The sequence below is a fragment of the Nothoprocta perdicaria genome, unplaced genomic scaffold (assembly GCF_003342845.1).
Source record: "Nothoprocta perdicaria isolate Ctin4 unplaced genomic scaffold, notPer1 scaffold_102, whole genome shotgun sequence".
Lineage (NCBI taxonomy): Eukaryota > Metazoa > Chordata > Aves > Tinamiformes > Tinamidae > Nothoprocta > Nothoprocta perdicaria.
The window spans coordinates 1,280,146-1,295,428 of record NW_020454117.1 but is presented as its reverse complement, the minus strand read 5'-3'; the positions used below and the strand labels follow the sequence as shown (position 1 = coordinate 1,295,428).

At 40.8% G+C, this 15,283-nt stretch overlaps 1 protein-coding gene across 1 annotated transcript; it reads right to left on the bottom strand.

The window, feature by feature from the left end:
* Positions 1–92: 92 nt before the first annotated feature.
* Positions 93–14,965, bottom strand: IFT57 (intraflagellar transport 57). Its single transcript, XM_026042025.1, has 11 exons — positions 14,838–14,965; positions 12,780–12,942; positions 11,759–11,877; positions 11,005–11,095; positions 8,921–8,989; positions 8,294–8,416; positions 5,426–5,497; positions 4,693–4,824; positions 3,360–3,422; positions 1,550–1,616; positions 93–368 (listed from the first exon to the last, which is right to left on the bottom strand). The coding sequence occupies exons 1-11, from the start codon at positions 14,930–14,932 to the stop codon at positions 190–192; spliced, it is 1,173 nt and encodes a 390-aa protein (XP_025897810.1). The 5' UTR covers positions 14,933–14,965; the 3' UTR covers positions 93–189.
* Between the last annotated feature and the right edge of the window lie 318 nt (positions 14,966–15,283).

Below are 15,283 nucleotides of genomic sequence, written 5' to 3'. Positions count from 1 at the left end.
AGGAAGGGAGGAAGGGAGGAAGGGAGGAAGGGAGGAAGGGAGGAAGGGAGGAAGGGAGGAAGGGAGGAAGGGAGGAAGGGAGGAAGGGAGGAAGGAAATAGAAAACCAAAGGAAATAAAATCCAATATAACAGAAAAGCTAATGATGGAAAACCGTATTTTGGGCAAACCAAGTCAGTTACAATCCCTTTTAATAGACACCTACTGTGGTTTCTGGAATCACTGTCGCATGCATATCTCTAGTCATATTTGATTTCTCTTTTAGCTTTGACTGGAGTAAAGTGTGTTCCATTACACCGATTCGTATGTCCATCTGAAGGGTTTCTTGCTTCAGTTTTGTTAAGGCCTGTTTAATCTTCACTAGAGGAGCTGTTCAAAAAAAGATAAATAGTGCATCTGTCAGCTGACTTGGCACAAAAAGCATTATCTTCTTATAATTCACTCCTTAAAACTGAAGAGTTGAATGAACAAAAGGGTGCCCTATTCTACAGGCATGACTGTACTGATACGTCACATTTAATACACAAGATACTTTAAAGATGGAAACAGGCARTGGCAATTTTGCTCTCTTCTTGACATCTTGGATCTGCACGCAGATGTGCATGACAGGTTTGCAGAATATCCCACAATTAGGATAGGGTTGTCAATGAYGCATTCTGCTCAGCTGTAGGCCTCATCCTCATGGCTGACTTGGGGTTTGGTAGAGCATGGAAGACGCCCTCAACAGGAGGCCCTCTGCCCAGTGCTCCACATTTCACTTCTAATCCCTCACTTCCAACAAGTATCACCTAGAGATGCTGCTGCATCACGTTGATCCTTATGATTTAAAGCTTGGAGTCGATCCTGATTCCTTGGCTTTGCCATGATACAGAAAGGGTGTTGCAAGGTAGGCAAGTGCCTCCTTCATGGCGAGGTGACATGTGCAAAATTTACTTGTAAAACAAGAGCTGGCAATATTTCAGTAAATTAGCTGTAGTGGTTACAGCTAAATATAGATACAGAGTGCACATTTTGCCATACTGTTACGTGCAGCAATTTGTTTCTGCATTCACACTCCTCAGAGTTGGAAGAGAATCCCTCTGCCAGAAAAAGATAAGCCATCAAACCCTGAGTCTGGGAGCAACTAATTCAATTAGCTACATAGTATTAAATATTGCAGAAGTCCATCAGAATCACTGGAATAAASTTTCTGACTTCAGCTAGCCTTAGCAGGGAGCCTAAGAGCTACTGCCAGTAATAACTGGAAAACTACTGGCTTTGAACTTGTATAAACTGCTTCCAGTAAGTTACCAATTATTCAAATCACAGCCCGAAGAGTTTTGTCTTAGATTTTACAGATAATTTACTGAAGKGAGGAAATGTTGGTGTCCTTAATTTCCACAGACCTATGTAGCCTTTTGAAAGGTGTTAAGACTTCTAATTTGCTTAGCCACTTTTTAAAAATGTAGTGTCGATAGTTTAGACTAGTCCATCACATTGACTTCTTTCATTTTTCTTTAACACAGGACCAATTATGTATCTGTCACTGGGAAAGCAAAAAACATACTTACCACCATCAGTCATGCTGCTTCCTTTCTCTTCCATTTCCTGCTTTACTCTCTCCAAGACTTCCGTAATCTTAAATTAGAGAAGATTTTCTTAATTAAGCCAGATGAATGTCAACTTAAAACAAACAATTCCCGAATGACTGCCTTGGTTAAAAACAACAGAAGCTCATCTTAATTGTTGTACACAAAGAAACACGCTTCGTTTCTACTATGACAAAAATGTTACTAACCTTCAAGTCAATGTGGTAAAAAGCATGGCAAGAATTGCAACACGGCCAGGCAGCACGATCCCACTTGGGGAAGGCTGCACCGCGCCACGCAACAGGGACAGCGCAGGGCCAAGGGACACCCCCGCAGGCCAAGATCCCCCAAACCACCCCCACAGGCGAGGGGGGAACGCCGGGAAAGGGCACAGCAGGAAGAGGCAGAGGGGCAGCARAGCCTGCTGGCAGGGACGGCGGTGGCGGCCCGTGTGTGAAGAACTAAACACATCTCAGCACTGGCTGCCGGCCCGTTTGGCCTTTACAGATGATGGAGAAAAAGCAACTACGCAGTTTGGAACTGCATCCAAGTTAATTATTTAATAGATTTGGCTATAACAGAAAAATGAAAAGACTTTCAAGGCTTCAGTGAGCCTTTTGAATTAAAATCAAAAAACCCACGTCACTAYGTTTTTATTGCATACTTACATTGTTATCTACATTGCCTAGAGGGCTAAGATTTAATCATATCCTTCAGAAAAGGTCTGTGGTGATATCCACTGAGGCCAGTTTAGCCCAGATATGCAGCATCATATTAACCTAGTTCCAAGTCTACCAACCGGTAATATTTTTCTTTACTAATCTGCCAACAATTTCCAAGTATAAAAATCTGAACCTGAAATCAAAGTACTCTATCTTACAAAATAACGATTTGGGAGTGAAATAGAAAGAACTCTCATTCTGCGGAAGCCACGCACTAAGAAATCTTTCACAGCTTTTTTTGTTGTTGTTGTTAAGCTTTATGATGGTCACCTATTTAAAGTCTCAAGTATCATCTACTATTTCCAMCAGTTCTTATAGCACCGTATACTAGGTGACTATTTCATATATTAGTATCTAATAAATGAAGCTTTTTCAAATCCAAACAACGTAATTGTTAAATAAAAAAGTTCTGAATTGGACAAAGGATTTAGCTATCTGGAAATCTGGAAGTAAATACAAATGAAAATCTATGAAACTCAAAATGTTGAGGTAACCCAAATCTGTGTGCTTTGTTGTTTTTGTTGTTTGTCACATACATGGATAAAACAACAAAAGCAAACAAACAAAAACTGTAAAAATAGAAAAAAAAAATCCTGAGTAGTAGCATAATTTCACTGGCATCAGAMAGTTACTATTTGGTCAAATAACATTTCAAATGCTTGGAGGGTAACAGTTTCTTAATTTTTGTGTTCATTATTAACAAAATGAAGAGCTGAGGTTTTCTTCTTCCAAAGACTTTACAGGTGTGACTTGACTAATTGTCAATAATTCCAGGAGAGAGGCTATAACAGAGAAAACATCTACCCTAATTTATAAACTGGGGAGACTGAGTGAGCTCACAGATAGCTCGCCCAAATTAACAAGTTAAAAATCAATGGCAGCCTGGGATAAAAATTCAGGTATTAGACTAGACCACTTCCACTAAACAAACACRTTAAGCCTTAGCAGAAGAACATATCTGAGAAACAACCAAACAAAACCGAACTTTATAAAACTGCAAACATTAAACTTTAACTCAAAAATTTATTTTAAGGTAAGAAGAATGCAAATTGCATAAAGATGTGTTTTACCTCTGAAAGCACTTTAATTCTTTCAGTTACTCCTCCACTTCCCTCCTGGTACTTCTCTTTAGCCTGGAAAGAAGCAAGKTTTTTTTGCTGCAATGATAAAGCTGAAGAAATCCAGGTGCACAGTCAGAGACTTTATGATACCAGAATTTATTATCATGGGTCACAAGCCCCAAAGTTCCCCCCGAAACTAGCAGTGACTTAACAAATTAACACACATGAGCATGAATGTAAAACATCAGCCCGCACGACGATTATCATTCAGAAATTCAAAGCAGTTTTACAAATGGTAAGAGCCTTAATGCATAACACAGTAAAGTAGATTTTTCCCAATTATGTGAGGAAACAGGGAAGATCTGTCAGAATGGAGATAATCTAATACTGAAAATACTAGAATATTCTCTTTCTCCAGTGGTAAGTTATTCTCGTGACGTTTCAGTTTACGACTCAAGGAGATGTATGCTGCTGTTTCTTTAGCTGCAAGCAAATCAAAAAATACTGCTGCAGCAACCTTTTCCAAGGAGTTACAAGAAGCAATTTTGAAAATATTTTACATAATCTGAAATTATGTTGGCAGTCATCATACAGCAAACTCTCTCCTCCCAACCTCCTATATCTGGGGATCTAAGGGAGAGCTCAAAACCCATCAGGCATCATCCTGCCTCACCCGCACCTTTTTGCTGGGGTTATTGAGCACAAGGAGTTCACGTAGCAAAGTCGCACCCAGGTAATCCCGGTCTATTAGCTGCGCTAGGTAACAGTCACATTCAATACTTCAGTTTAACAGCAGGTAAACACACAAAAGGCAAATCCTGTCAGTCTAATGTGATGCCCAGAAGCAGGAGCAAAAGGAGTAGCCGAATGGCAGCTTTTACAGGGGTCCTAACTAGAAAATTACGAAGCTGCTCAAACAGCAGTTTATGGGGACAAAAACTAAACGAAGCAAAGTGGTAATCAGAGCGCTTTGTGCAAATTAGCCCAAGTAATCAATGTAAGAGCTGAATGCTGGACTGATACAGTAGTTTTTCCACTGCTCACAGATGCATGAACTCCGCGAGGAAAGCACAACTAGCAATTTCCTAGCAGCTCAAGATTGGCAACACATTTACATAGCATTCACATGAAAAACACTGACTTTCCTTCACAGAAGCAGCTGAACAAGAAAGGCTAATTTAGCTTAACTACCATGTAATTTGACAGCCAATCAATTCTTCCCAGGGCTTACATGCAACAGCAGATACCACCAGAAACTCCCCACCCCGTTCTCCTGTGCCTTCAGCCCTACTCAAGAGCAAGTTGCCAGAGGAGAAGGCACCGCGACAGGTCTGCGCGTTACCTCGCTCAACAAGGCTTGGGCCGAGCGGTACTCTTGAACCAAGGGCTCCAGCTGGTTGTTGATGTACTTTTCTCTGCTGTGGATCTTCTCCAACGTTCTGCTGATTTCGTTCTGAAGTTTGTCAAGGTAACCCTAGAAAATCATATTCTGTGGGCTGACAGCATACAAATAGCACGTAAAGAGCATTAATATGATGCTGCAATTCAGAAAGGATCTGGAATTCTACAAGYGAGAGAAAAATAGTACAGAACAGTGTTTAGCCAAAGAATTACTCCCTCATGTCATCTGATGTGAAATGCAAAACCCAATGCAAAAAAGTGTACTTCAAGCTGTAATGTTTCCATCATTTCTCCCCCCAAATTAATTACAAATGTCACCATCAATATGCTGTTAAAAGCAGCATTTGACGCGCTCTGTTGATTTTTTTTTTTTCTTTTTAAATCAACAGTTACTCAGATTCTATTATTCTATTTTGCCCTCTGTACTCAGGATGTACTTATGCTAATGATATGTTAATGAACTGTTAAATCCCTGATAATCCTCAAATATAAATTCTACTTCCCACAAGATCTCTTTTACCAGTCCCACTTAACTGTCATTACTGCATACTTCCTTCTTAGTTGTACAGCATTACCTTAAGTAAAATAATGATCAGTCTGGTCCTAAACATATATGSAACAGAAAATTAAAACATTGACACAGCAGTGGAATGTTTAGCATGTGCGAGACATACCTTAGTTTCTTTCAAAGCAGATTCAATTCCATCCTTATGCTGGTGCATTTGATCTACATGGATCCTCCAATCCTACAAAAAGATGCCACAGAGTAAAAGATAAGTTAAATGCAGCTTTATCCTTCACCATTTGCTGAAGAAGGGCTATTAAACAACTCAGACTCAGGCCTCAGTGTGAACTGCTACGTTCAGACTAAGAGGCACTTGCTTAACATSACAGTTGATAGATCTCCTAACCACTACCCTGCTACACTGAGATCTAGAAGCAAATGCTGATATGCTCACAGAGATGACAGCAGCTGGGCTTTCTAGAGTCTGATCTTCATGGAGGTGCTTCTGCTGGAAAACACTCTGGGCACTAATCCTGAAAACACTGGTTATGGCTCTGCTAGCTCAGCTTACGCTTAGGGAGAGAAAAATAAGTGTTCTGAATGTCCAAGGCCTACAAATTCCAGAAGCATCAGCTCTTCCTTTTCTAGTTAAATCTTAACGTTATGAGGAGGAGGATTTAAAAAGGGAAAAAAAAAAAAAAAAAAAAAAAGCAAGATGCAGCAGTACCTAAACTTGCTTTAAATAGTGGGCCAAAGCTGGTAGGGAGAGAAATTATTTGCAGCTGCTAGGTCATTGGAAACATACATGGAGTCAGGGATGGGGGAGGAAGAAAGGGGCAGTTGTAGCTTGACTAGGYAGGCATTTAACTTTGAAATCAATTCTAATTTCAATACTTTTCACAAGTTCTCATTTATCAGTTCCGACTTTCACATCTCCAGAACCCGGAGCACTGCTGCAGGCAGTTCCTGGAGTTCAGAAGGAAGCAGAGCAGCAGCACTGCACAATYAACATTATTCCATATTGTGTTTCTGACCACTAAAAAGACTTTGCATYTTTTGGCAGTATAGCAGTCAAGGGGTTAGCAAAATAAAGTGTTGCTGACAAATCTCTATCACTGGAAATCAAAGTCCACCAGACTTCCTTGTAAAGCAAGTACAGGAGAGCAGCACACAGCAGCTGCATGCTTCAGGAACGTGGGCCTGCCTTCAATCTCAAGCAGCCTCCCTGACTCGCAGACGCCTGCACAGGACAGGCACAAAACCACCGACGAGCTGGTCCCTCTGTCAGAAAAGGAGCCCGCGTGAGTCCCTCCAGCAGCTGTTCAGCCCACAAGGCCTGCTGGATACAGGCATGCAGCTGCTCACTAGTCTCCTCAGGAGTTAAATAAAGGCTAAGAAAAGAAAATGTGCTTATGCTGGTCTTACACTGGCAGCAGATTCAAGATCCTTTTCTTGCTCTGGTGGCAACTGCTAGCAATTTGCCAAACGCTGGAGTTAAACGGAAACAAACAGGAACGATCAATTTTCTAACTCACTCTGCTAATCACAGACTCATTATGGCTGGAAAGGACATTAAGATCATCAAGTCCCACCATAAACCCATCACCACCGTGTCTGCTAAACCATGTCCCCAAGAGCCCCATCTGCACGTTTCTTGAACACTGCCAGCGACAGGGACTCCAGCAGCTCCTCGGGCAACGTGTTCCAGGGATCGACACTGCACTCTGTTAAACAATTAACCCTCCTGACAGGACATATGCATGCACAGTGGAGGAAACTGAGTATGATGCTTYTCTTTCTCAAAAGAAGACAGACAAACTAGAATAAATATGCTTTTCTAGTTATTTCTGAAAGTACAGAAACTATAAGAACCCTCTTTTTGTAATCTTTTGACATATTTCTTGAAGTCAAGAGACAGTATGTTAAAATGGCAGCYAGTAAAACTCAGTTCCCACAATGGCTTTAATTTTCACTGTATGCACTTATCAGGTTTTCATTTCTTAATGTGGGAATGCAGTATCCTGTTCTCTGTAACATGTGGGCTTGCTGAAAACCTGGGGAAAGTAGCCAAAACCAGGAATTTCTTCACCTAGGAGAAGGCAGCATGGCACAGCACAGGCAAGCAATTTAACACACATTTGACAGCTGTGCATTTTTTYTTTCCTTCAAGATCAATTATCTTTCATTGAATTCTGCATCCCTGCTMCAGACGGCTCCACCACACTATCTGGGCCACCACAAATGAGCAATCCCAACACAGCACCGGTCTGTGCAGGCWGCACAAGCTACAAAGAGAGCTTGGGGTAATGCCAGAAAAAGGCACGGAACATGGAATGGCCAAAGGCAGGTGTCTACAACTACACTCCTCATTCTAGATAGTTGGACTGGATTATGGGGAGAAAAAAATCTAGGAAAGGATAAATTTCATCTTGATGTAGTTATCTATCTAGACRAGCAAAATGAGTCCTCAGAGTATTCCTTTCTTTTCGCTGAATAAAAGGAGAGCCCATGATGACGAGATCAGACATACAGACCTACTTTACTGCCATTTAAAGTTCAGCAAGATGAATTCCATACAATCAACTTTTTATGTGGCTGATGAATAAAACAGTTGCATGTTAAGAAGCTCCTCAGTTATCTTTCAGGGAGACCTATTAATAGCTGCTAGACTGAAGGTAGAATTTTTCAAAAGTATGAAGGCATAAGAAACTATGATTTAAGAAGCCTCCACTGATTCAGGTAAATGTATGAAAATAAGATGCCCTGCTAGTAGCAGAAAAAAAGAAACAATTATATAACATTGGAGAAAATCCTACTGACAAGTATTTCTTGTAGAATTAAAGCAAGCAACAAAGGTTGTGAAACAACAGTCTTGGAGAAAACTATTACCTAGGAGACTACTGATAATGATAATATTATCAACAATTCTGGGCACGACAAAAAAAAAAGAGAATAAATGTGAAGAGAAATGTAACCAACACCGCTGATTCAAACCACACTTCACCAAAGAAACACGCACAAATCCTGCATCACACACCTTATTGTCAGTCCTGACTGTAACCTTCAGCTGCGGAAGCACACGTTCCACTTCCAGGTTCCACTCTGCTGCATCTGTTGTGGACTCCAAAATCTCTTCTTGCTTTGCAGAGTCACTTAGGTCCTGCATTAAAATGAAACAAAACAACAAGTGTTAGGCGAGAGATGATCATTATACACAGAGTGAGAAGTGTTAGAAACTACATTACAATGCTCTATAGTGTTTATATCAGTAAAGCATTTAGGTTCAGAAAAACCTAGAACTAYACATACAATTGAATTACAATGTCTTTCTTTGAATTCATAAAAATTAGGCATAGAAATAAKAAGTATCTTTACTGAACACATGTAGAATATAGAGGAAATGTGTATGATAAAAAATTGTAACAGATTTCAGGAATAACAGGGAAAATAATGAAAATACAGTTAAGAAACTAATGCTATATTTCTCTAACAGTTTCTGCAAAAGTGTCTTGCAGATGTTTCTAGTACCCTTGTAGGTACTAGAAGCTGTCTGTATGTTTTTCTTTTAAAATAAACTTGATTTCAGTTGTAATATTTTTTGTTTAGACTATACAAGTATTTTCAGACTTGGCTCTAGCATGAGGTGTGGTGAAGAGCAACTTACTGATTTATAAGTTTGTGCCTTTAGAACATTCAGATCGATGAAATTTTCTTCGTTGTCCGACTCTTCTTCCTTAAGAAAAGTTGCAAAACAAAATTTCAGTACTTACCACATAATCTTTCTTCAACTTTTTTATTTTTCTGGAGCACAAGAAAGGGGATATTAAATTCCAAATTTCTGAACAAAACATGGAATTTTTGAAAATGGAACCTGCATTTCTTTTTGAGGACACATAGCATGTTCTGGTACAAACAGGCAGAAGGAAACTACTTCACAATACCGTGTAGGTGCTGCAGGACTGAAAATCAGCCAAACAAAAAGCATGACATGGGCCATTACCAAAAAGTTACAGTCTCATAGGGCTTGCTTACACCAAAATAGTTCTAAAACTTTGCCTTTAAAAGAAGCAGGAATGGCCAGATCTGCACACTGCAGTCAAGGTGTAGTTTGCAGCATGGATTTAGATTTACAGAATGTGCTATCTTTTATGGATGTCCAGAATGACACTTTCTATTGCGCTCTCTTTTTTTAAATCCCCCTCAATAATAACACCAAGCAATCAATTTGCTTTCTTGCCCATCACTAAGCACTGGGCTGATGGTTTGGTAGAATTATCTGTTACAGTCTCAAGACAACATTTCTCAGTGATCACGATCAGCTCAGAACCTATCACTGCATATGCAAAATTACAGGTGCTTTTTTCCTGTGTTACTCTCCATTTCGCTATGCTGAACTGCACCCACCATTATATCACCCATACACTGTCCCCTTGTGCTGCTTGACTTTTTCTAGCTCTTCTCAGTCAGTCCTGGTCTTTTCCTCTGAAGACAACTTTCATCATTTACCATTTTTCTAAACATTCTTGAATCCTGCAACAGCACAGGTCTTTGTACAAAGACCTTCAGGACTTTATGAAAACCTGGCAGCTTATTCCTGTACCTTACCTAGTCTTTAACTTACAAGACCCACTTGCACTATGTTAGCTTATTTTCTTCTGGCATATTTGGCCTTTAGCCYCCTAGTTCCACAAGGAACTAATGGTGACAAGAGCAGGGCTTTCTTTGCTGTACAATCCTCCTTTTGCTAAACAATCCGTACTTGTGCAGCACCTAGATGGAAGTATTACAACACCACTACAACAACAAAAGTGCAGTTAGTGGAGCTGAAGATTAAGACTGAGCAGATGTGACTGGACTAGCTACTGCTCACAAGAGAAGCTAGACTTAGGGTACAGAATTCAGCATGTCCCCATCAGCCTTACCAAATTACCTAAAAGAAGCAAAAACAGAAAAATAATTGAGGAAGCTCTTCATTAGCATTTAACCACTAACAATCCCGATTAAATTTAATTATGCATACAGGTAAAATATTCCGGGCATACTAATATATTGGCAGCAAAAAATGACTGGAAATAAGTTATTATAGCAGCATATAATTGAACCTTGTAGAAGCAACAGGGGCTCCAAAAYGGGGCCATCTGCAGGGTATAAATCTAGCTTGGTGGTTTTACCAACACACAAATTTCTAACAYGTCACTGAAATGTAGCTGTGAAAATCTTGGTCTCGGAGACAATCTCAAAGAATAGACATAGGTCCTTTGAAGGGTTTCGCCTGTGCTTTAGTTAAATGGTTCCCCCCTCTTCCCCACTTAAATCTTAGACCTTAACAAGACATAAATAAGGGCAAATAGATGATTTTTCAAATTTAAAGCTTTTTGCCAGCAGTTTTAAGTTTTGAGGCATGTCAAACACAGTACAGAGTACCTCTTTTCTTCCTCAGAATTATTCAGACTTTTCCTGTGCAGGTTTCACAGCAAATTAAAATGCAACTAGACATTGACACCCACACCCATTGACATTGACACCCATTTTTGCATTTCATGCAAAATTTGCATATTGCATTTGCAAATTTAAGAATAGGCTGGATTTTTTCTTGAGTAGTAATAATGAGGAAAAAAAAAAAAAAGCAGGAAGGAACAGGCTGAAAAAAATGCTTCCTAAACAAAGTTGAATAAAGTGAACAGTGAGTAACGATTCCTTCACAGCTGAGCAATATTAAAATAAGAAAAAGCAGTCAGGTAATCTTACCACAGCTTCCTCTTCCAGTTTATTAAGTGTTAGTTCTGCATCGTCTTCTGTTATTTCTTCTTCTTCTAGCTCTTCTGTTGGATACACTGGTCTGTAATATGTTCAAAGAACACCAGCATTTCAACACAGTTAACAAGATGTTATTCTGGAAATTGATCCTCACCAAACAAAAGATTTAATGAGAAATACGGATGATACAGAATATGACTAGACAGTGATTAATCTCTCATATGTTTAAACAAAAAAAATCATTATTCAGCCTCAATCTTTGTTTATTTGAACTTAATCTTCAAAGAGAGGGCTAATTATTATTCTAGCCAGTACAGTACATTTGTACTGGAAAGACATCTGGAGATTAATTTTTGATTCATTATCRCTTCTGGACTAACTTTATAAAAATCAAGTGTAGGGCAGACCAAGTCATTCTTGGTTTACTGACATCTAGATACTAAATAGATACAACACTAAAATATTTCCACAGTAAAAATTTCTTCTCTATGCCACGGCAAAACAGAAGGGAGGGGATGAAATAAAGATCACTTTTGAACCTTTTTTTATATACTTAAAATTATTCTTCACCTAATTTCTCCTGATACTGCTTCCAAAAAGCCATTGCTTTGAGATTAAATACTCAAGAGTTACTGTAGTCCCTTTGTAACATTATTCAAAGAGTGGGCATGCCTCCAACTGAACCATTTGATTTGTTCATTGGAAAAATGATGTATAAAGAAAGGAGTCTTAAATGTGTATATACCTTTTCCAGCTAAAGCCAGTGTATTTCAAGGCTTCTTCAGCTAAACAGTCAAGAACATAGCATGCTTGTTCTCCATAACCTGCCTTTAATTTTGATGGAGGAAAATCCACAGGCCTTCCCTAGAATAAAGAGATAATGCTGTTTACTTAATTGCTACCTGCTAATCAGGTTTTCCTATCGGGAAAGTCATCAGATTTTTTTACACTAATAGTGAAGTGACCAGTTCATAAGAAGAGTTTATCAGTATAATTCATATTCCTTCCCTGTGCAAGTCCAGTTAAGATAAGAGAAGTGAAAACAACAAGGCAAGGAACAGATGAGGGCACCCACAGGGAGCTGGAGAGCCAGAAGCTGCACGGGAGCTGGATCTCCAAGCAGATATGCAGACATGCAGACAAGGTAACATACAGCAAAGGGGGAAAGCAGCCATAGAGATTCAAACTGCAACTTATCATCACCTTGTTTGTTCTAGATTTACAATTTATTGTTGTCCTGCAGAATAAGTATCCTACTACGTTACGGTTTTATTCTTTTAGTGAACAGCGTACTTAACATGATTTAAAAGTGCATCACAGTATAATCTTCCATAATTTCATATTGTAAGCATTTTACATTATTTAMATTTTGATTTTTTTTATTCAATTGTACATTGAAGTTTAGCCCCTATCGCTAGTAGATAAACCCTCCTGTCATAATTTTTTTTTTTTTTTTAAATGTTGAAAAACCACCCTGATAGCTCTGGACAGTTTATGCAAACAAACTACGAACCTAATTCTAGGGCATTTTCTTTACTACAAGTTACACAGTTGACACAGTTACTGTTATAAACTTTCAATTAGCTAATTAACATCACACAAGCTTATAGATGGGAAAAAAGTTTGCTCAGTCTTTAGGAGTATACTCAGGAGAAAGTGTGATTACTGTTTTTWTATATATATATATATAYAYAYAYACACACACACACACACACACACATATATATATGAAACACTCTGGGAAAGACAGCTTGTTAAGCACTTACAAATGATCGCAATTCCGAGAGTATTTTGGATATTATTGCATTGGGGTCATCATACTCCTGCGGTTGTTCGAAGGCACGTCCAGCTTTAGTGATCAGCCAAGCAGCAAGTGTACAAAACATAAAGAACTGCTCACCGGGATTAGTGGGCAGAGCAAAGTAGTGCCTGTTTAAAAGAAAAACAGTAAATAAACATGTCTTGCATTCCCAAAACAATTCCAACATTAAAGGTCAGCACAGGCTAGGGAAGGGGTTTCATTAACAGACCTCTCAATGAGTGAGCAACCTGAACTAAATGCAGGATGCCTCTTTTCACACATGGCCACAGCTAAGTAAATTTTCTACATGCAATTGAGTTGCTTCCTGCTTTAACAAAGCTATTAGTCAACACTAGACTTAGAAACAAATGGAAACTTGGTTCTCCTCCCTTCCAGCAGGATTCGGCAGCCTCTGCTGAGCACCACTGACTTAACCTTTCCATACAAAAGCAAGTTACTCCTCTGATTTGCCCAGTCTTGAAATGAGTTGAGCTCAATTCTGTTCCCACAGACTTTTCAGGATGCAGAATCCATTCCATCATTCCATAAAATGTCACCAAGCAATTAAGGTTCTGTGGAAAGGGGTCATTCAGATGTCACTTGCAGAACATAATGTAGTTTGAATGAAACGAGCTGGCTTGGTTTAATCTGAAAGGAATTCATGAAGGAAATTCACAAGGAAAAGGAATTCCTCTTGAAGCGCAAGAAGAAACTCAAATGTGAAACCATCCTAAGAAGAAGTTATCAGAACAGCCTAATAACTATTGTCAAAGGCATAATCAACTCTAAAAGCAGTATAACCTACTGCTGAAGCTTCATACACCSATAGCCCTTTGGAGGGGAGGAGAGYGCAAACTTAACAAAGCCTGGATCCCTAGAGAGAGGTGTCCTTGCCCACACCATTACACCAAACACCCATCCCCTGCTCTTTCCCTAACATCCCAAGGATTCTTGCTGACCATAGCAATACAGCCAGCTTCTTTTGCTCCAAAGTCCCCCAGACTTCCTCCCCTTCCTAGGTGCCTCAACGAGGAGGCAAGCAAGAGGCGGGTGACTCTGAGCAGAGTACACAAACTGCATGTATCTTGGATGAAAGCAAATTGAAAGATGAGGTCCAAGAGCAAATCTTAATGGGCTACAATAATAGTCCATTAAATGTCATTAGCAGAGAAATTTTACATCTTTTCCTTGCAGAGAATAAAAGCTATGTTTTTTAAAGTTTTTATGYATTTCTTGCGTTTTCTGGCATCTCACACCTATCCTAATTTCTGCTATATGTACTCCGTCTTCCTAATTCTCTTTAAGAGTCTTCATAAATGTGCTGTTACTGGCACTCCCATCTTAATTGAAACAGTAGGTTTTTTTTTTAAATCTAAAGCGTTAGTTAATACTGGTATGCCATAACTTTAAATCGACAAGTTTTAAAACAGTCTTAATAGTAATCCTTCATTTCCGCATATATCTGAATCCCAGCCTCCTGCCACCGTATATTTTAAACATAACAAACAATTTAAACACCCAAAGCACCATGCTGAGTGTGTGCCCACCTTCGCTAACATCATTTCTGCCTCCTAATAACCCTTATCCTGCCTTAACGAGGATGCCACACCCGGTGGGATCATTTACATGAGAAACATGAGAAGTCCTGCAAGATCTATGGGATGCTTTTATTGCAGTCCAAATGAGGAACTGAGTAGAAAAAAAAAAAGGAGGGTGCTGAAGAGGTATTAAATATTGGGATTTCTTTCTATTAACATTCAGATTCATCGCTGACATGCGTACTCGCATCACATTTTAATGTCTCTCAAAGCAAACAAGCAGCCTACAGACTTCTAAGCAGAGACTTTCCCACGAGGCCTTCAACACCCGCTGCCGAGGCCCTGAGCAAGCCCGAGGCAGGGGGGTGGGGGGGAAGAGGAGGAGGAGCGGGAGGTTTAGGGAGGAGACGGAGCCGCCAGAGCGGAGCCCGCGCGCTGGCTGGGCCGGGCCGGGCCGGGCCGCGGTGCCGCCGCCAGGCCCGCACCTGGAGAGCGGCCGCATGTTGTGCCGCCGCAGCGCCTCCTCCTCGTAGCTGAGCAGCTTCAGCTTCTCCAGCACGTCCTCCATGAGCACGAACATGTGATAGGCCGCGCCGGGACCGCGCTCCGCCGCCACCGCCGCCGCCTCCTCGCCGCGCTGCTCCCGCCCGCCGCCCGCCTCCTCCGCCATCTTCGCGCCTACCCGCCCGTCGCCAGGGCGACGCGCTCCACCAATCCCTTCCGCGCCCTCGTGGCGCCGGCCGCCAATGGTGGCGAAGCATGCCGGGCGGCGCACCCAATCAGCGCCCTGCCCCGCCCCTCGCCGCGCCGGCGGGCGGTGGGACGGTGACGGGCGTGGTCGTCCCTCCCGCYCCGCGCTGGAGGGGCGGGGAGGGAACATGGCGGCTGCGCCCGGCAGCGTCACCGGGGGCAAAGGGGCAGTGTTAAAAAC